Consider the following 21,407-nt stretch of genomic DNA (forward strand, 5'->3'; position numbering starts at 1 on the left):
TGTGCTCCCTGTCTTACTCTATGGGTGTGAGACATGGACACTGAATAGCGACTTGGAGAGGTGGATTGATGCCTTTGGTAATGGGTGTCTACGCAGGATCATAGGGTATCGCTGGAATGACTGTGTCAAATCAACGATTATTGCATGAGACCTATTTGACACCTATTAGTGTTACTTGCCATGAGGTACGAACTTGGGATGGGAAGGGGGCCTGCATGGAGACTAGATCGGAGGAACCCCTGAGCCTGGCGTCATAGGGTGGATGTGGCGACGCGCTCCCCGGCGTATGCCCCAATTGATTGAGATAATGATAGTCTGTATGTCACTGTTAATGCCATGATTTACATTTGGGCCATCTTAACACACAAAAAAAGTGGGTCTTATTAGGCCTGTCAAGGCTTCTATCCATAGGCCCCCCTCCCCCATTAAAAAGGGTTACTAAGAGACACTATATGGTTATAGTAACAATCTTTGTTTTTACTTTATTGTATGGAAATGGATAATGTAATTAATTGGATTACATTTACCAATTAATTTAATCTGCCATCCCACTTGGAAAAAAGGCTTGATAAAAATTACATATTAAACATAAATAAGTAATTAAATTACATTCATGAAGTCATTGGTACAATGCCTGGACAACAGTTAACAAGTGCACAACATATCCAAACTATTTTATCTAGCGTAGTCTCATTGCTGTCATTACCTTTTACTAATTCTATTGGAAGTGGACCTTGAAAAATCTTATATTTACGACGAACCAGCCCAATTACTCTCTACATGAATTCTTACACTGGCAATTTTCTTAGTATTTTCAGCTTCAAAGGCTGACAACTGCGATTTTCCCCTGGTAAATGATGGAATATATAAACTTGCATGGTATAATCCTACACTTTCCTCAATTCCAAACTCTATATCAGCAAGCACAATATCACCAGGTAGCAAATTTTCTAAAATGCCGCACTTCTTGGTAATGGTCTTGTCACTGACCCTACCACCCCAACCTCTAGATATGAATGATATGCATCCTGTGGGAGTAATGCCTAAGAGGAATTTCATGGAGTTATTGTGTTTATAATTTGACCAAGTAGCTGCCTTGGCCATTAGGGAGGAAGGAGTAGCCAGGGTCACTTCAAAACAGTCAAGTACGACAGAAACTCTTGTCACCAAAATTCCTGCGGAAGCATGCAGGCATTGCTAGCCTAAGTTCTTCTCTTCCAGGCTAAACAATGGAATGTCTTAATTTTGTATCTGCTGTATCTTCCCATTTATAAAATATCCTTGACACAGTTGAAAGAGATACATTAAATCTGTAGGCCAAATCCTGGAAGCATGTGTTTAAATGAAGATGCATCAGAAACATAAATTCTTGAAATGGGGATAGCTTTGAATTAATTGAATGGGTAATATTAAGGCAAACATAATTAAAAATGCACATCAGTACAGCATAGTTTGGCAGCCCTGTATAAAAAAGTACTTTTTCATCATCATTACTGAGGTTGAGGTTATTGTAGTCACCTACTGTAGAACGGAATTCATACACCTCTGTTCGTAACAGGTTCAAGTCCTCATACTGCTGATCAAACATGGTCATCTTCATTAGGGTGAGGTCTGTTTGGCAGCCAACAGTTGCAACTGTTACTGTTTCTGTCTGGCAGGCAGATGGTCTAGAAAGAATGGTTTGCTTCTCTGTCTGAAATGTCTGGCCATTGGCTGGGAGGGACAACTGTTCCTGTTGTTCTGAAAGGTGCGAGAAGATAGTAATACACTCCCATGACAACTTTGACCCCTGAAAATTCATACCCATTTTAGAAGACGTTTCTTAACTTACACCAAGAAAAAGGATGAGAATACATTTTATGGTGATGTGTTTTTTATGAAAACGTCTGTATTTCCATAAAAAAAACATGGAACAGGCTACTTGTTGATGGCATATATCAACATACCCACTTACCAACATGAACTTCGTCACTGCAAGGTTGAGTGTATTCCTGTATGTCCACGAGTGTCTGTGCTGCCATAAACATCTCCTTATCCTTCTTCAACTTTCTCTCCTGGATCCTTTGATGCCGAGCACAACTGATGGCGACCAATTCCTGGGACACTTTACGATGACCAAGGTTCTGTGTTAGAGCCCAGTCTGGATTACTAGTTTCCTCAAGGACTGCTGGCCGTCCAGAAGTAGCAAATAGAATGCAGGGTTAATAATGAATTTACCTCAGAAGTCGCTTTCCAAGACAATATTTATTTTTTTCCAGACTAAAGGTCATGCTTTTTCTGGTGAGCATTGTTTTGAATCCATAAACCTAAAATTACCTATATAAAATTTAATCTGGGAATTATTGAGTTGAGCTCCGCGCCTCCAATATATGATATTACGCCTCCTTATCGTAGTTAAGGGACTAAATCCATGTCCCTGAACCAATATATGATAGAGCTAGTACTTAAAATTAAAGAGAAGAGAAAGGCCTAATAATGGATTTAGTCCCTTATGATAGGGAGGTGTAATGTCATCTTTTGGAGCTGCGGAGCTCAACTCAACAATTACCCTTGATCTTCAGGTGTGCCAGACAACATAACAGTGAAATTCAGTTCAAAACTAAACCTAACCAATATGCAGTTCTTGTTATTGACTAAGATACATACAATGACTGACTGTTGAAAAGGGAAGCAGGAAAAAAAATTGCAATATAAGCCAGATAATATGAAATTTTGCAACCCTGCATGGCACAATATAAACAGTAAGAGAGCACACTGTCATAGAGTTAGGGTTAGAGCCGGTGAAGTTTGATTTGACATGGTTAGTTTACCTGTACAAGATACCGTTAATAGGTACAGACTATAATTGTTCATAGTATAAGGAATTCCTTCAAGGAACAATAATCAGATGTCTGGTCTGTGTCTTTTTAGTGCAAGTGGTAGTGGTGGCGCCGCTGGAGAGTTACTGAATCCTGTGCCACTTTTGTGTGTCTCTCGGTTAAATTATTGAGTTTATTCGAATGTTGTGCCTTAAATAGTGTAGCGTTCTTTTTATTGTCTGGTGTTAACCCTGGTGTTATGGGTGTCGCTACATCCCTTTTTGACGACCACTATGGTTGTGATGGTATGTGGTAGCGTGCGTGGGAGTCGTCTACATTCCCGAGCGCTGGTCCCGGATGGTAAGGCTTCAGGACAAGTGAACACTCGTTCCGAGGTTTGTGACCAGAAGGGTGTGATTAATTATGGAAGGTGGGAGGATTTCCGTGTGAACCACTTGTGAGACAATATTAAGAAACTGGATGGTGATAATGTACTGCTATGCCGGACGTGTTACTTGGGTTCCGTGTCGCCGTCAGGAGACTCCGTGGGAGGGAGATATGTAAACACTTTGCACAGCTTCTGTAGTTTAATATTCTTCCTTAGTAGTACACTTCACTCTGACTCTTCACTTACCACTAGCTTACTATGACTGGGACTGGCCCTCTCTCGCCCTCTTCTCCTATATATATCCAGAACAGTACAGTCTAGAATGTTACAGTATATTTTAGATCATACAAGAACATGTAGCAAAAATATATGCGAGTTGGCAACACTTCCCGCCTGGCGCCTGCGGACGGCTCGCCTTGCTCCCCGCCCCCTTGCTCGTTTCTCCGGGAGCCTTCTAGAGGCCTATGGTCGCCGGGGGAAGCTTCCAGCACAACAGTACTATGGGGGGGCGTGTAAGGGTTCAGTAATCTCAAATGAGCAGGAAAACAGGCTCCAAATGATGACACAGTAAGGTTTTATATCAATATGTATTTGGTTTCATTTTTTAAAGGTTAGCGGAGTACTAAAACAAACCACGAATGACTGACAGGCTGTATGCCTCTAATCTAACTAGCTACCTGCACAAGGGAGATTTGGGGGGAATACTCATAATGCTTAGCTCTGGTTGCTGGAGGAGGAGAGGCAGGAGCTGGCGTGAGCGTCGGGCTCGGCCGGGGACGTCCACGATGTGATGGGCGGTCCTGGTGATGGGTGGCCGCTTGGTTAGGGGCAGCCATAGTGATCTGGGGCAGCCGCGGCGGTCGCGCGGTGTGGAGAGGCAGGCGCCGGTCGTGGTGTAGGGAGCAGCTTGGGGCAGTGTTATGACGGCCACCAGGGCAGCCGATGGGCAGGCTACACCTTCTTACAGGTTCCCATCCTGTAGACAGTCTCACACAGCAGGCCGTGAGTGGTGTGTGGGTCGGCCCAGCGTGCGGGAGCAGCTTGGGGCAGTGTTTTGGGGGGCCGCTTCCACGAGTGCTGACCTGCGCACTCCAGCGATGGGCGGTGTCTGGGCCCGACCTCTTCCCGCTTCTTGTTGGTTTGTGGTGGTTTTCGGGGGGCTGAGTGGAGAGATGGACATCTCTCTCACTCAACTCCGCTTTTACGTCTCTTCTCCTTGCTCTTGTTCGGCCTGACCAGCCTGCTACCCGTTCCTGATGGTCTGCTCTCTCTCGCGTCTCCCAAGCTTCTCTGTCTGCTCTCCGTGGTATCTCGCTGCCTTCTCTCGCTCTTCCTTCTTCCGTCTTCCTCCTCGCTTACTCATCAGCTCCTCCCCTCCCCCCATCACGTGATCTTTAACCCCGCATTACTGACTCTCTCCTCCTTCCGGAACATTCTTTTACAATCAAACCCTACCTACCTAACCAACTAGTTGTTGGTTTCTTGGGGGGTTCGAGGCTTTGAGATGAGGGATTTCAGTAAATCTTGTTCATATATTCGCTCATTCGCTCGCCGTGTTATCTTCTCATAACCTTTTACGCACTTACATTCCTTAGCCACCCATTCACTCCCTCACTCAATCACTCTTTCACTCATTCACGCTCCCACTCGCTCACACTTACTCACTCTGTCACTCACTGACTTACTCACATTCTCTCGTTCATTCACGCACTCGCTTACACTTACTCACTCTGTTACTCACTGACTTGCATACCCTCTCGCTCACTCACATTCGGACTGTTACAATAGTAAACAAATAGGTACTTAGCACTCAAAAAATGATCACTGCACACGAGGAGATGCCTTTTTCCAGCCTCGGTTAAGTCAGCTCTTGCCAGATTTGCCAGCCACTTCCCTCGCCGTTCTCTTGTTATTTTCTCTCTTCCCTCCATATCTCTTGTCTACTGCTGGTAGTCGGAAGAAAACTTTTCCGGGAACTTTGTCCACTCGTTTGCGCACCCAATAACACCACAGAATGCTGGCATCTTGGCAAACTCACTGTCTTTCTTATGATTACCAAAGTACCTCGCACGTCAGCTGATACGGGTTCGGACCCACACAACGCTAAAAGCATCGTCTGCTGCCGCCGCCACGGAGAGGGTGTGACGTCACGTGCAAGGAGCCTATACTCATCACTGTAAAACATTATTAGCAGCAGCTGGGGAAGTCTTTTTCTTACCTACATATCCCTTCATCGCCTGACCCTTGCCTGCAGGGAGGGACGCTGCCTCCTGAACGTCATGAGCCTTGATATACTTGTCATGGGCCACGTGGCTGATACACACCTACACAGGCTCCATCAATGCAAAGGCACTTTGCTTCCTTTCCGTTACCTGCTTGCAGAAAACCTTAGCATATGGAGAGAAAATTAGTGTAAATTAAGTACTTATGTGGGGGTGGAGGGGGACTAATTCCATTACTCGCCGTGCTGCTCTCTTTCTTGTTTTAAAACACACAAACACACACATACACACACACACAATAGAATGTAGATGCTGCAATAATTTTTCTGTGCGAGTCCGATATATTGTGAAGATAAGTTATCAATGAGTTCAATAAGTTAATTTAATTTGATTGAAATATTTATTGTTGATTGAAATTTTTTTTTTTTTACAGAAAAGGAGACAGTTCATGGGCGTGAAAAAAGAAAACTATAATGAAAAAAAAGCCCGCAACTTACTACTCCCGTATAGAGTACATAGGAGTGGCCAAAAAGAGAGGTCAATTTCGGGAGGAGAGGTGTCCTGATACCCTCCTCTTGAAAAAGTTCAAGTCGTAGGCAGGAGGAAATACAGATGAAGGAAGATTGTTCCAGAGTTTACCAGCGCGAGGGATGAAACAGTGAAGATACTGGTTAAGTCTTGCATAAGGGGTTTGGACAGTATAGGGATGAGCTTCATTAGAAAATCGTGTGAGGCGAGGCCGCGGGAGGGGGGGAGGCATGCAGTTAGCAAGTTCAGAAGAGCAGTCAGCGTGAAAATATCGATAGAAGATAGAAAGGGAGGCAACATCGTGACGGAATTTAAGAGGTGTGAGTGGAATCCCCCCACACGTGAGATGCATACTCCATACGAGGGCGTACACGGCCCCTGTATATGGATAACAATTGTGCGGGGGAGAAGAACTGGCGGAGACGATACAGAACGCCCAACCTCGAGAAAGCTGATTTAGTGAGAGAGGAGATGTGAAGTTTCCAGTTAAGATTTTTAGTTAAGGATAGAACGAGGATATTTAGTGGTGAAGAAGGTGACAGCTAAGTGTTGTCGAAGAATAGAGGATAGGTGTTTGGAAGATTGTGTCGAGTTGATAGGTGGAGAAATTGGGTTTTTGAGGCATTGAAGGACACAAGGTTCCTTCTACCCCAATCGGAAATGATAGCAAGGTCTGAGTTTAAGCGTTCTGCAGCCTCCAGTCTGGAGTCATGTACTTCCTGTTAGGATGGTCTTCTATTGAAAGAAGTTGACTAATGCAGAGTGGAATCATCGGCGTATGAGTGGACAGGACAGTTTGTTATGGAAAGAAGATCATTGATGAATAACAGGAAGAGAGTGGGTGATAGGACAGAGCCCTGTGGAACACCACTGTTAATAGGTTTAGGGGAAGAACAGTGACCGTCTACCATAGCTGGGCGTTATCGCGATAAGTTATCGCGATACTTTATCGCTGATAACAAAATCGGATTATCGACCATCCGCTACTTATTTAAATATATATCGGTATCTTCGTTACTTTTGTAACCAAACTAGCGATAATCGCTACTTTTTTTTCCGCCTTTCAGAAAAAAAAACCGTTGTCTCCCTACTGCGCATGCGTGGCCCGGTGTTGTATGAAAAAACTTCGGGGTATGAAATTGCTTCGGTGATGAGATTTCATACTTAGATCATGAAAATTAAAACACTAGGTTATTTTTTTATGATACTCAAAAATCAATATATCATAGAGAAAAATCATTTAACTTTGCCCCCCAAAATGATTATTCACTGCCTCAAATTTGATATTCCATATTCGTTTGTGACCATGCCATGATACTGAAGGTACCCGGTGTTGTGTTATTTGGTGTCTCACCGTCAAAAGCTGGCGCTTTTGTTTACAAACACTGGTCTCTCGTGAACTGCGCATGATCAGACCATTAAGTGTAGACCTGTACAGTCTCACAATGCTTTTTTAACACATTAAGAGTTGCAGGAAAGCTGAATCAAACATACAGTACCACCATCCTCGCTGTTTCTAGAACGACACTCTGTACATATAAATACAACTCGTACAGAGTGTCGTTCTAGAAACAGCGAGGATGGTGGTAGTGGTACTATATGTCTGATTCAGCCTTCCAGCAACTCTTAATTACAGCTAAAAAGCTATTTGAGACTGTACAAATCTACGCTTGCTGGTCTGAGCATGCACCGTTCACGAGAGACCAGTATTTGTAAACAATTTTTGATGGTGGAGACGCCGAATAACACAACACCGGTTCAGGCATTTCTAGTATTAACGTCCATATGTACGTGTCAACGTGTGGTTTTAAGGTTTTGTAAGTTTCCTAAAATACAGATAATGAAAATCTGAATTCATCAATGTTGTTCGATCTGAAATATCAATATAGTATCGTTTTCGCCTATCGGACTTATCGTTAGCTAGTATCGGAATTGTGGATTTATATCGGTTATCGGTTATCGGTTATCGCCTATATTTGTGTCTCTAGTTAACGAATATCGGTTATCGCCGTTAAGGTTTTTCATGATCAGTTATCGGTTATCGGGGATAAGGTTTTCTGTTATCGTGCCCAGCTATGCCGTCTACCACCGCAGAGATAAAACGGCCGGAAAGGAAACTGGAGATAAAGGAGAGAGGAGAGGAGAGGAGAGAAGAGGGCAGTTTAGAAAGAAAGTTTTGACTGTGCCAGACTCTAGGCTTTCGATATGTCTAGCGCAAAACAACTAAGAGAAGAGAAGAAGATGAGAGTAAGAGAAAGAGAAGATCGCCAGTAGAACGGAACGCCGGAACCCGAACGGCGGATAGATAGAAAGGTTAAGTGGAAGGTGCTTTTGATCTTTTCGGTTGATATTGATTCAGCTTTTAGATAGACAAGAAATAAGCTATAGGGGCGGGTTTTTGAGGATTGCGGGGGTCACCTTCTAGGCACAGGCTGTACAAAGGCGTACTTCCAGCAGGAAGGAAAGGTAGATGTTGATAGGCAGAGACGAAAGAGTTTGACCAGGTAGGGTGTCAGCACGGAAGCACACTTTTTAAGGACAATAGGAGGCACTCCATCAGGTCCATAAGCCTTCTGAGAGTTGAGGCCAGAGAGGGCATAGAAAACATCATTTTTAAGAATCTTAATAACAGGCAGGAAGGAGTCAGAGGGGGGATGAGTAGGAGGAATAGGCCCAGAATCGTCCAGACTGGAGTTGTTACAGAAAGTTTGTTTGAAGAGTTCAGCCTTAGAAATAGATGAGACGGCGGTGCTGCCGTCAGGGTTAAGGAGAGGAGGGAAAGAAGAAGTGAAATTGGAGGAGATATTTTTGGCTGGATGCCAGAAGTCACGGGAAGAATTAGAGAAGAAAGGTTTTGACATTTTCTATTGATGAAGGTTGAAGGAGTTTTTGGTATGTTGGAGAATATATTTGGCACGATTCCGGGCAGAAATATAAAGATCATGGTTAGTAGGAATGCGAAGGCTCTGGTACCTTTTGTGAGCTGCCTCTTTATCTTTAATAGCACAAGAACAAGCAAGATTAAACCAAGGCTTTTTAGCATGAGGAGTAGAGAAAGAATGTGGAATGTGTGCCTCCATTCCAGAGACAATCACCTCTGTGATGCGCTGGGCACACACAGAGGGGTCTCTCCCCTGGAAGCAATAATTATTCCACGGGAAATCGGAAAAGTACATCCTCAAGTCGTCCCACCGAGCTGAAGCAAAATGTCAGAAGCATCGCCTCTTTGGTGGGTCCAGAGGATGTACAGGAGCGAAAGGACAGGATACAGATATAAGATTGTTATCGGAGGAGCCCAACGGAGAGAACAGTTTGACAGAGTAAGCACAAGGGTTAGAAGTAAGGAAGAGGTCTAGTATGTTGGGCCGGTCTCCAAGACGGTCGGGGATGAGGATGAGAGGATGAAAGCCAAAGCTGGTGGTGAACATTGAAATCTCCCAAGATGGAGATTTCAGCGAAGGGAGAGTGGGTCAAGATGTGCTCCACTTTAGAGTTTATATATTTTATTTATTTATTTATTTTTTTATTTTTTACGTCTTGGCCTATTGCGCCGGTAGGCTTCTTCCCGGTGGATCCTGATGGTCGATCCAAGGCTTCTTCCCGGTGGGTCCTGATGGTCGGCCCAGCCCGTTCTGGCGCAGGCAAGTGTTTTATAGTGGCGCCATCTTGCACTGGCTCATGCTGCCCTCCCGGAGCTCATCTTTAATCCTAGAATCTAGAGTCCGGGTTGATAGGTGGTCTTCCGGACAGCATGTGGGTAGTTTTAAGCCACTCGGCGGCGGCTGAAAAATCCCAGCTTGGTGGCACCGGTCGGGGATTGAATTCGCGTCCTCCTGAACGCGGGGCCGTCTTGCTATCTGTTCAGCCACCGCCTACCCATTATAGTCAAAGAATTTTACATAGTCAGTAGAGTTAAATGAGAGATAAACAGCACATATGTATTTAGTAATAGAATGACAATGAAGTCTTAGCCAGATGGTGGAAAATTCAGAAGAGTCAAGGTCGTGGGCACGAGAACAAGTGATGTCGTTGCGCACGTAGACGCAACATCTAGCTTTGGATTGAAATTTAGGATAGCGATATATAGTAGGAGGGAACAGAGTGGAGATTGCTGTCAGTAGCCTCAGAAACCTGTTTTTCGGTGATGAAGAGAAGGTGAGGTTTAGAGGAGTAAAACACTAAGGCCATGTAAACGTGTTTCATACTGTTTCCGCCAGTTTTTCTCCCCCGCACAGTTGCTATCCATTTACAGGGGCCTTGTCCGCCCTCATATGGAGTATGCATCTCACGTCACACAGCTCTCCTGGACAGAGTGGAGTCTAAGGTTCTTCGTCTCATCAATTATCCTCCTCATACTGACAGTCTTCTACCTCTTAAATTCCGCCGCCATGTTGCCTCTCTATCTTCTATCGATATTTTCATGCAGACTGCTCTTCTGAACTTGCTAACTGCATGCCTCCCCTCCTCCCGCGGCACCGCTGTACGCGACTTTCTACTCATGCTCATCCTTATACTGTCCAAACCCCTTATGCAAGAGAATGAATCAAAAACATAATAATCGTCGTATCGCTGTGGACGCCTGCGTTGTCTCTGTCTTCTGTTCGGTGCCTCCTGCGCGTCTGTCTCCTGGTGCGCCTCGTTGTCGTCCGTTTCTTGGGGTGTCCCTGGAACATCTGCCGAAGCCGGGAGGTTATCTCCCTCGGCTGAAAGGTCCAGAAGGCCTATGTCGTCGTCGACCTCCTCTCGGTCCTGGACGTCCCTTGCGTTTTCGTCGGCTGCTGGGTGTCTGTAGTTGTTCCAGGTGTAGTTTTACGGACCGTGGTACCTCCATGGCCGGTTGACGTGGACAACTTTCGGCTTGGTCCTTTCCGTTCTCCGGATTCGGTAAGTCACGTCGGAGAGGCGTTCTAGCACAGTATAAGGGCCTTCCCAGGGGCTCTGTAACTTCGGAGACTGTCCTTTCTTCCTCTGCGGGTTGTAAAGCCAGACTTGGTCTCCTTCCTTGAAGTCAACGTGGCTTGCCCTCATATTGTAACCGCGCTTCATGGCCTCCCCGGAGAACTTCAAGGCACCACGGACTTGATGGTGCACCTCTTCCAGCCGTTCCTCTAGTTGACGGGCAAAACTGGAGGCGTCCCTTGGAAAGCTTTCCCCAGGAGGCCTTCCTGTCAGTAGGTCCACCGGCAATCGCAGCTCACGTCCAAACATCAGCTTTGCCGGTGAATACCCCGTAGTTGTGACTGAATGGAAAGTCAAGCACAATGAACTTGAAAAGAAATTTGTAGCCCTTCAGGAATTTGTTTTAACTAATGTGGCAGTGACTCCACCATCGATGGTGGAGAGGCCCTCCACCGAGACTGTGCCCTCTCCAGACGACCCTCCTGCTTCACGGGAGGACGTGTTACCTGCCTCACAGGTTGACTCCCAGCCTGCCTCACAGGCTAACCCCCAGCCTGCCTCACAGGCTAACCCCCAGCCTGCCTCACAGGCTAACCCCCGGCCTGCCTCACAGAACAACCACCAGCCTGCCTCACAGGCTGATCCCCAGCCTGCCTCACAGGCTAACCCCCAGCCTGCTTCACAGGCTAACTCCCAGCCTGCCTCACAGGACAACTTCCAGCCTGCCCCACTTAACGCTTCTCTTCCTGCTTCACAGGATGTCGGGTTCCAACCTGTAAGGAATGGAGCCAAACCGAAGCAGGCAACCAAGGATTTACTGACCCCCACTACCTTCAATAGGTTCCAGGTGCTGGCAGACACCATGGAGGATGAGTTCGAGACTCGCCTAGTTGGGGACTCCATGGTGCGTGGCCAGCTGGTTGAGTTCTGTGGTCGTTCATCAAACGGCCGCAGAAAACGTTACTGCTATCCAGGTGCCAGACTGGACGACATCACTGCAGCGTGCGATGATGTCACGAGAAATGCCGACCGAAACTCCCTCTTTGTCATTCACGCGGGGACAAATGACGTAAAGACAACCCTTTCTGAGGAACTGCTTGAGAAATACCGCCGCATGATCAAGCAGTATAAACGTAAAACGGATGCCAGTAACATCATAATCTCAGGAATCCTCCCGAGGGTCGGTGCCGAATCTAGCTTTTACAATAAGGCCTTCAGCACAAACAACAGACTTCAGTCCCTTTGCTCACAAGAAAACGTCCAGTTCGCTAACTTGTGGAACAATTTTTACTACGATTCAGACTTGTTCCTTCCTGATGGCATTCACTTAAACCCTGTTGGAGCAGCCCGTTTCGGGAGGCTGCTCTGTGACCAAGTGGCTCTTCGAAAGCCAAAAAACGCAGAGGCGAGAACAGCAGCAGCTCCACCGTAAGGGTGCACTCAACCCGAAAAACTCCCGACTCGAATCACATTAAAGCTTGCTATGTAAACGCTCGTAGCCTACGTAACAAATTTGAAGACTTAGAAGTCCTCGCAGCTACAAATCATTATCACATCATCGGAGTCACAGAATCTTGGATAGACACTTCAAATAGAGATTTCATTGCGGAATATAGATTACCGGGTTATACCATTTTTAGTCATGAAAGAGAGAACAGACAGGGTGGAGGCGTTGTCTTTTATATCCACAACTCTCTCCATCCAGTATCCGTGAAAACAGATATTATAACCAATGTAGACACGGTCTTCATTGAAATTAAAAATAAATCTCGTAAAATAGTAATTGGACTTATCTACAGACCGCCAAGGCAGACTCTTGATATCGACCACGCATTAAGTGAATTATTATTAGAAACAAATAGCAGTTGCGAGGCAGTAATTGTTGGGGACTTTAACTTGCCAGTGAAAAGATGGGGTGAACCGTTGAACTGTCATACAGGGCTCGACCTGTGCACAAATTTACTAGAAAGTGATTTGCATCAATACGTTCAAGAACCGACTCGGGAAAATAATATACTTGACCTTATCTTTTCAACGACAGCTGATCTAGTTAACGAAGTAAATGTTGGTCCAATTTTTAGTTCTAGCGATCACCGAACAATCACATTCAGCATCAATATGAAAGAAAGTAAAGTAACTCCTAGTAAAGAAAAGGTGCCTGATTATCAGAGAGCGAATTTCGTAGGACTCCGATCAATTCTAAATAATTCTGACTGGACTGAAATCACGGCGGAAACAGATATTGATAAATCTTGGGGGGCCTTCACCACAATATTGAACAATGCCATAAGCATATGCGTACCCTATCGTAACAGACGTTCAGCTTCTAAGAAGAAACCCAAATGGTGGAATAACGAAATTCAAAATAGCCTATCTCTTAAAAAATGCGTATACAGTAGATACATATCAACTCAGAGCGAGGCTGACAAACTAGAGTTGGACAGAATTCGCCGCGAAACCAAGAAATTAATAAAACGAAGCAAGAAAAATCTTGAAGAATATATAGCGGAAACAAGTAAATCTAATCCTAAAGAATTTTTCAGCTATGTAAATAATAAAAAGTCACTCACTTGTGGTATCGGACCGCTTGCTAATGAAAATGGTAACCACACGAACGATGAAAATGAAATGGCTACAATCCTAAATAACTTTTTCGCATCCGTATTTACCGACGAAGATTGTTTATCACCTCAACCGCCGGAGGTTAGAAGGGCCGAAAAGATGTTAAGTGGCGTGCTCATCGTAGAAAGTGACATTTTACGCACAATTGAAAAGATAAAAGTAAGCAAAGCTCCTGGTCCAGACAAAATTACCCCTAGGGTCTTAAAAGAAATCAAACATCAAATTTGTAAACCGCTCTCCATCATATTCAATAAATCTTTAACAGCTGGAAAAGTTCCGTCGGATTGGAAACTTGCAAATGTCACACCAATTTTCAAAAAGGGGGACAAGTCTCATCCAGGAAACTATCGACCAATTAGCCTCACATCTATTGTTTGTAAGTTAATGGAGACTATCATTCGCGACAATATGGTGAAATTCTTCGAAGAAAATAATATGATAAATAATTCGCAACATGGCTTCCGTGGTAAACGTTCGTGTTTGACTAACTTACTTGATTTTTTTCACTATATTTTTGAGGTGTTCGATGAAAGCAGATCAGTAGATATCATATATCTGGATTTTCAAAAGGCATTTGATAAGGTCCCCCACCAACGATTGCTCAGCAAACTACTGGCGCACGGTATCTCGGGAAACGTTCACAATTGGCTTGCGGACTGGCTCTCTGAGCGGAAACAGAGAGTAGTTCTAAACGGTGTTACATCTAATTGGCTCGATGTCAAAAGCGGCGTACCTCAAGGATCAGTGCTTGGCCCCATGCTCTTCTTAATTTATGTTAATGATATCGATGATGGGGTCACTTGCAAAGTATCAAAATTTGCTGATGACACAAAAATTGCTAGTAAAGTAACTGCGACACTCGACGAAGAAGTTTTACAATCAGATCTAGATCGACTTGCACGTTGGGCCAATCAATGGCAAATGAAATTTAACGTTGACAAATGTAAAGTGTTGCACATCGGAAAAAATAACAATCGCGTTCGGTACGTAATGAATGGCCAACAACTTTCTGCAGTAAGTAAAGAAAAGGATCTTGGAATCACTATATCAAGCGATTTAAAGCCCGGTCAGCATTGTTCAGAGGTAGTTAAAACTGCAAACAAATTGGTTGGCTTCATCGGACGAGTCTTTAATAATAAATCCGAAAAAGTAATATTAAAACTATATAATTCGTTGGTCCGACCCCGTCTAGAGTACTGTGTACAGTTTTGGTCTCCCTACTACAGAAAAGACATAGAAAAGTTGGAACGGGTCCAACGAAGAGTAACAAAGATGATTCCTAGGTTGAGAAATTTGTCATATGAACAAAGGCTTAAAGAAGTAAATTTATTCAGCCTATCAAAACGAAGAATGCGAGGCGATCTAATAGAAGTGTTTAAAATGTTCAAAGGATTCAGTGATATTAATGCGGAAGATTACTTTACAATTGATCCATCAAATAGAACAAGAAGAAATCACAATTTGAAGATAAGTGGTAAAAGATTCTCGTCGCACGAAGCTAAACACTTCTTCTTCAATCGAGTTGTTAATGTTTGGAACTCTCTATCTTGTGATGTCGCTGATAATACAACAGTTACGGCCTTCAAGAATAGATTAGTCAAGTGTTTTGAATCCAACCAGCAACTAAGATATTACTCATTGTCGTAATAACGTTAAGTTCTTTCGAATACTGGTGTCCTTGTCCGCTTTTATCGCCCGGTTAGTGGTAGCAGTAATGGTAGTTCTTTCCTCTTTCCTACATAAATTCCATGCAGTTTTTCCATGCTGCATGGTTCTTTTTCCTTTCCTGCCAGCTTTGGGTGGAGGGATGGGGGGGTGGGGAGGAGTCTTCGCCTTTGCTGTCCTTCATCTTCCATCTTTGATTAGATAGTTAGTGTAGCTTGTCACAAACAACCTCGTAAGGACCAGCAGGTCTGCTGTTGTTTGTTCTTCTTCTTCCTTTGTGTAGTCTCGTGGGCGGCAGACCTGTAGGCCATGAGGAGCGCAGGCAGCTTCTGATCCCATGAACACTGATCATTGTTGCACTGCTTGGGCAACTCCTGGCCCAACGTCCAATTAAACCTCTCCACCATTCCATCTGACTGTGGGTGCAGAGGGGTGGTCCGGGTCTTCTTGATACCCAGGAGCTTGCAGCACTCAGCCAGGACTGTTGACTCAAAATTCCTTCCCTGGTCGGAATGGAGCTCGTTAGGCACACCGAAGCGACAGAAGAACTCCTCCACCAAAACCTTGGCGATGGTAGTGGCTTCCTGGTCAGGGATGGCGTAGGCTTCCGGCCACTTGGTGAAGTAATCCATTGTGACACAGATGTACCTATTTCCGTTCGTCGTCAGAGGCAAGGGTCCTGCTATATCCACTGCCACCCGTTCCATGGGGGCTCCAACATGGTATAGTTGCAATGGGGCACGGTGACGCTTCTTGGGGCCCTTCTTTGCACAGCACACCTCACACGCGTGACACCATTCTTCCACGTCCTTCCTCATGCCAATCCAGTAGAACCTTTGGCGCAGGCGACTCAGTGTCTTCTTTACCCCAAGGTGTCCGCTGGTGATGCTGTCGTGCAATTCTTTCAAGACGCCCTCCCGGGACTTCACAGGTAGCACCGTGGACCAGTAGTGGTCAAGACCATCATGAGAGACCCAGCGTCGCTGCAACACCCCGTCGTCCATCCGAAGAGTGTCCCACTGAGTCCAGTAATTCTTGGTGGTAGGGCTTTCTCTCGAGATTACTTCCCACCCAGGTTGCGTTGACGACTGACTCAGCCACTCCATAATCGGTCTCAGATCTCGGTCCTCCCGCTGCAGTTTTCCCAAGTCTTCCCATGGCACCATGTCTGTTTCACTGTAGTGCAGCGGCACATATTCTGGACGCTTTCCCTCTGGAGGCAATGTTGACACTCAGGTAGGCAGGGGCGCCGGCTCAAGCTGTCCGCGTTACCGTGTGTTAGCCCAGATCGGTGCACAATAGTGTAGTGATGCTGCTCTAGTTTACCTATCCAGCGAGCAAGCTGGCCCTCAGGGTTTTTCAGTGACTTCAACCACCTCAATGCAGCGTGATCCGTGCGGATGGTGAAAGTTGCACCGTACAGGTAAGCATGGAAACAGTCAAGGCTCTTGACTACTGCCAGGAGTTCTTTCCGGGTCACGCAATAGTTTTTCCCGGCTGGGGTGAGCTTCTTGCTGAAGTAGGCCACAACCCGTTCCATGTCGGCACATGCCTGGGACAGCACTCCACCAATCCCCTCATCACTGGCATCACAATCCAGTATAAAAGGCTTAGAGGGGTCTGGGTAGGTGAGTACGGGCGAGCTGATGAGGGCCTCCTTGAGCTTCTCAAAGGCAACCTGAGTTTCCGCTGTCCACTCAAACTTGCGCCCCTTCTTCGTCAGGAGGTGCAGTGGTGCAGCAATCGTAGCGAAGCCTTTCACAAACCTGCGATAGTATGAGCACAACCCGAGGAAGCTCCGCAGCTCCTTCACGTTGGTGGGTGTCGGCCAGTCCCTTACTGCAGCCACCTTCTCAGGATCAGTGCGTACTCCAGCCTCGCTCACGATGTGTCCCAAGTATTGGACCTCCTTTTGGAACAGGCAGCATTTCTTCGGGCTGAGCTTAAGGTGTGCAGCTCTAAACCGGGCGTAGATCTCTGATAGCCTTTCCATCTCCTGCTCGAAGGTGTGGCCAAAGACAATCACGTCGTCGAGGTAGATGAGTGCCGTCTTCCAGTGAAGTCCCTCCAGCACCCTCTCCATCAGCCGCTCGAACGTGGCCGGCGCGTTGCACAGGCCAAAGGGCATGACCTTAAACTGCCACAGGCCTTGACCGTAGGAGAAGGCTGTTTTCTCTTTGTCCTGCTCCGCCATTTTGACTTGGTGATACCCAGACTTCATATCCAGTGTTGAAAACCACTTGGAGCCCACCAAAGCGTCGAGCGTGTCGTCGATCCGTGGGAGTGGGTATGAATCCTTGATGGTGAGACCGTTGAGGAGCCCTCAACGGTCCATGCAGCACCTGGGGGAACCGTCCTTTTTCCTGACGAGCGCTACAGCAGACGCCCACGGGCTGCTGGACCGCTCGATTAACCCCTGTTGCCGGAGATCATCCATTACCTTATCCATCTCCTTGCGACGGGGTGATGCCATCCTTCGAGAAGCTTGCTTCACTGGGCGGTGGCTACCTGTGTCGATGTGGTGCTCTACCAGGTCCGTACACCCCAAGTCCAGGTCTCCTGTGGAAAACACATCTGCATTCCTCACGAGAAGCTCCCTGAGCTGTTCCACTTGGGGCTCCTCTAGACACTTGGACCTCCTGTCAAACAGGTCGTGCAGGTAGTCGGGCAGCTCCTCCTGGGGCTTCGTCAGGGTTCTCCTGCAGACACAGGTTCTTGGTTCCTGGTCGATCCCTTGTTTTATTTTCTTTGGGCTGAAGGAGACATTGGTCACGACGACAGGCACTTCCGCTGCAGCAGGGTCTACCAAAGTACTGCCTACAATCACCCCGTTTTCTACCGGGCATCGACTTCCACTCTCTACCATCCACAGGCTAGCCCGGGGGGCACCCGTAATTTGACAGGGTAACGGCATCTCCGACCTCGGAGGAATAATGGTGGTGCGCTTGACCGTCACTGGCAGGTCTTCCTTGTTCATAGTCGTCAGTGGCACCCTCCTTCCTCCTACAGTCAGCTGCTTAGCGCGGAAGTCCAGCTCGCACCTGTGGGAGACAAGATAATCCATACCTAGGATGCAGGGGTCGTCCATGTCAGCCACGTAGACAGAAAGGAACTCTTCCTTTCCTCCGAGCTCAAACTTCACGTCCACTGTGCCTCTGAGCTCTGCGTAGTGTCCTGTGACTCTGCACAGTCGATGCGGTGTCTTAGGAAGCCGACGATGACTCACCACGTCAGGCCGCACAAATGTGCGTTCCGAGCCTGTGTCGACGATCACAGGCCACAACACTCCGTCAACCTTGCCCTCCACTTGGCAGCTCGTCATGGTGGTTCTCCTGCACGTTGATATCTTCGGGGCATGTACAGGACAGACTGGTCGTTGCCCCCGTGAACCAGTCCTTCTTAGTTTCCCGAATGGTGGTCCCTTGTTGGGGGCACATTTTTCCGACACTCATTCTTCCAGTGCCCCTTTTCTCCACAGGTCCAGCACTTGGGTCCTTCTCTGGGCTTCTTCTTAGCGCCACCTTCATATTCCTTCTTCCTCTTATAGCATTCGTTCTCCTTGTGCCCAACCTTCTCGCAGTACCAGCACGTTCCTTGGAACCTGTCTGTGTCGCTGACAGCGCCATTTCGTGCCCTAAAGCCAGAAGTCGAGTCGTCCCTGAAGCTTGACAAGCTAGACCTAACAAAGGACTGAAACTCCATGGCACGTGCCAGAGCTTCCTGCATTGATGTTGGCTTAGCTTGGTTCACTTGTATCTTCAGGTGAGGGCTGTCCAGGGCATCGATGAATTGATCACGCAGCAAAACCGTCAGCAGGTCAGGGGTGGCACCTGGGTATGCCTTGTGCGCCATGCTCTCAGGGTCCTGAGCGAGTTCCTGAAGAGACTCGCCGCGCCTCCTGTTGCGGGTTCTGAACCTAACCCTGAAGAGCTCGTTCTGGTGCTTGGTCCCATATCGTTGCTCCAGCGCCTGTGGCAGCCCGCTGTTGCTGCCCTTTGTCGCATTGTCGAGCTGAGCAAGGACCTCCAGCGCCGCCCCTTTCAGGCTAGTGGCCAGCTGTACCGCACATTCTTGGTCATCCCATCCGTTCCGAGCTGCCAACAGCTCAAACTGAGCGCGGTAAGCCTCCCAGGAGACCTTGCCATCAAACTCCTGAGGCTTCTTTCTAACAGGGGAACCCAGCAGACTCATGGGGCTGGCGGAACTTCTTGCGGGAATAAACTCAGGTGAAACGGGGCTCAAATTACCCCGGACTTGCGTAGGAGAAGCATCTTGGGTACAACTAGCCCCTGCAGGCACTGGCTGTCCGTTTCCAGCCAAGCAGTCTTCAAGGGCCTTCACTCTGTCACTTACTTCTAATATTTCTTTGTGTGTTGTCTCCCGTACCACCTCTATCTCTTGTTGAAGATTTGTGTGTTCTTTCTCCACTTCTATCAGGCGTTGTACCAAGTTCGTGGTCAGGGGCGGGTCTGAGGGTCGTCAAAGTAACGGCGTGTTCAGAGGGAGGAGAGGAGTTCCCCCGCCCGGTGCCACCAAGCTGGGATTTTTTCCGCCCGCCAGTAACCCAAAACTACACATGCTGACCAGACGACCACCTATCACGGACGACTAGATTTCTAGATCAGATGATGCTCTGGAGGAGGCAGCATGAGAATGCAATGGAGCGCCACTATAAACACGCCCTGCTGCCAGCACAGGGGGGGCCGCTCTCATCAGACTCACGGAAAAAGAAAGCTGGACCGACCAGGATCCACCAGGAAGAAGCCTACCGGCGCAATAGGCTGCAATTTAAAAAAAAAAAAAAAAAAAAAACAGTCATTTCTCTTCGTACTGACTCACTTCCATCTTGTACTGCTTTTAGCTGTAGCTGTAATCCTGTGAAGCGATCTTCTAGCTGTTCTTTGAGTTCTTGGAGTGTTCCTTCTTGTTGTTGCTGTGCTCTTTCTTCTTGTTCTTTGAGTTCTTGGAGTGTTCCTTCTTGTTGTTGCTGTGCTCTTTCTTGTTGTTCTTTGAGTTCTTGGTGTGCTCTTTCTTGTTGTTCTTTGAGTGTTCTTTCTTGTTGTTGCTGTGCTCTTTCTTGTTTCTCCCCCTGTAGTTTCAAAGCTTCCAAGAGTTCAGTCAACACGTCGTCCCTCTGGGCAGTATGGGAACGAGTCTCCATGACGAAAAAAACCCAAATGCCTACACTCCTGACGCCAATGTTATGCCGGACGTGTACTTGGGTTCCGTGTCGCCGTCAGGAGACTCCGTGGGAGGGAGATATGTAAACACTTTACACAGCTTCTGTAGTTTAATATTCTTCCTTAGTAGTACACTTCACTCTGACTCTTCACTTACCACTAGCTTGCTATGATTGGGACTGTCTCCTCTCGCCCTCTTCTCCTGTATATATCCAGAACAGTACAGTCTAGAATGTTACAGTATATTTTAGATCATACAAGAACATGTAGCAAAAATATGTGCGAGTTGGCAACACTTCCCGCCTGGCGCCTGGCCGCGCCCCGCGGGGCGCGGACGGCTCGCCTTGCTCCCCGCCCCCCTGCTCGCTCCTCCCGGAGCCTTTTAGAGGCCCATGGACGCCGGGGGAAGTTTCCAGCACAACAGTATATAATGACAAATGTTACACCTCCGGTATGGGTTGATTTCTATCAAGCGCTCTCGTTTGCAGGACTATAAGGCTGGGTAGTGGTGTGGACTCAAACAGCGGTTGGCTGAGGGCGTTCTTGAGACACAAAATGGTTGTCATTACATCGGCTTCAGTTGATGCAGTCACTCATTTACTTGGTAGTAAGTTATGGGCCCTGCTGAGTGTTGTTGAAGAATAGGGGATTGGTGTTTGGAAGATTGTGTTGAGCTGACAGGTGGAGAAATTGAGTTTTGAGGCACTGAAGGACACCAAATTACCTCTGTCACATTCAGAAATGATAGCAAGGTCAAAGGTCTGCAGGGTCCAGCCTTAAGTCATGTGATTCCCGTTGGGAGGGTCTTCAGTTGAGAGATGTTGAGCAATGCACAGTAGAGTTATCGGCATGAGTGGATAGAACAGTTTGGTTTGGAAAGATTCTTAATGAACAGGGTGGGGGATAGCCCAGAGCCCTGTGGAACACCACTGTTTACAGGTGTAGGGGAAGAGCAGTGACCATCTGTTTGTTAAGTAACACAAGGCCTCACTGTTGTGATTGTTTCTTGGAAGTGAGTACATGGGCCGAGCAGACTCAGCAGAAAGCCATACATCTCTCTCTCTCTCTCTCTCTCTCTCTCTCTGGATAGTCAAAGTCATTATGT

At 46.8% G+C, this 21,407-nt stretch overlaps 1 protein-coding gene across 1 annotated transcript in view; it reads right to left on the bottom strand.

Annotated features, from left to right (window-relative positions):
* Positions 1 to 466: 466 nt before the first annotated feature.
* Positions 467 to 21,407, bottom strand: part of LOC127002810 (uncharacterized) — a 48,417-nt gene continuing 27,476 nt past the window's right edge. Inside the window, exon 3 of the mRNA XM_050869015.1 lies at positions 467 to 2,123. Coding sequence (XP_050724972.1) covers positions 1,938 to 2,123 — 186 coding nt within the window. The 3' untranslated portion in view covers positions 467 to 1,937. The remainder of the gene's footprint in view (positions 2,124 to 21,407) is intronic.

This window comes from Eriocheir sinensis, chromosome 24 (assembly GCF_024679095.1).
Source record: "Eriocheir sinensis breed Jianghai 21 chromosome 24, ASM2467909v1, whole genome shotgun sequence".
Taxonomy (NCBI): domain Eukaryota; kingdom Metazoa; phylum Arthropoda; class Malacostraca; order Decapoda; family Varunidae; genus Eriocheir; species Eriocheir sinensis.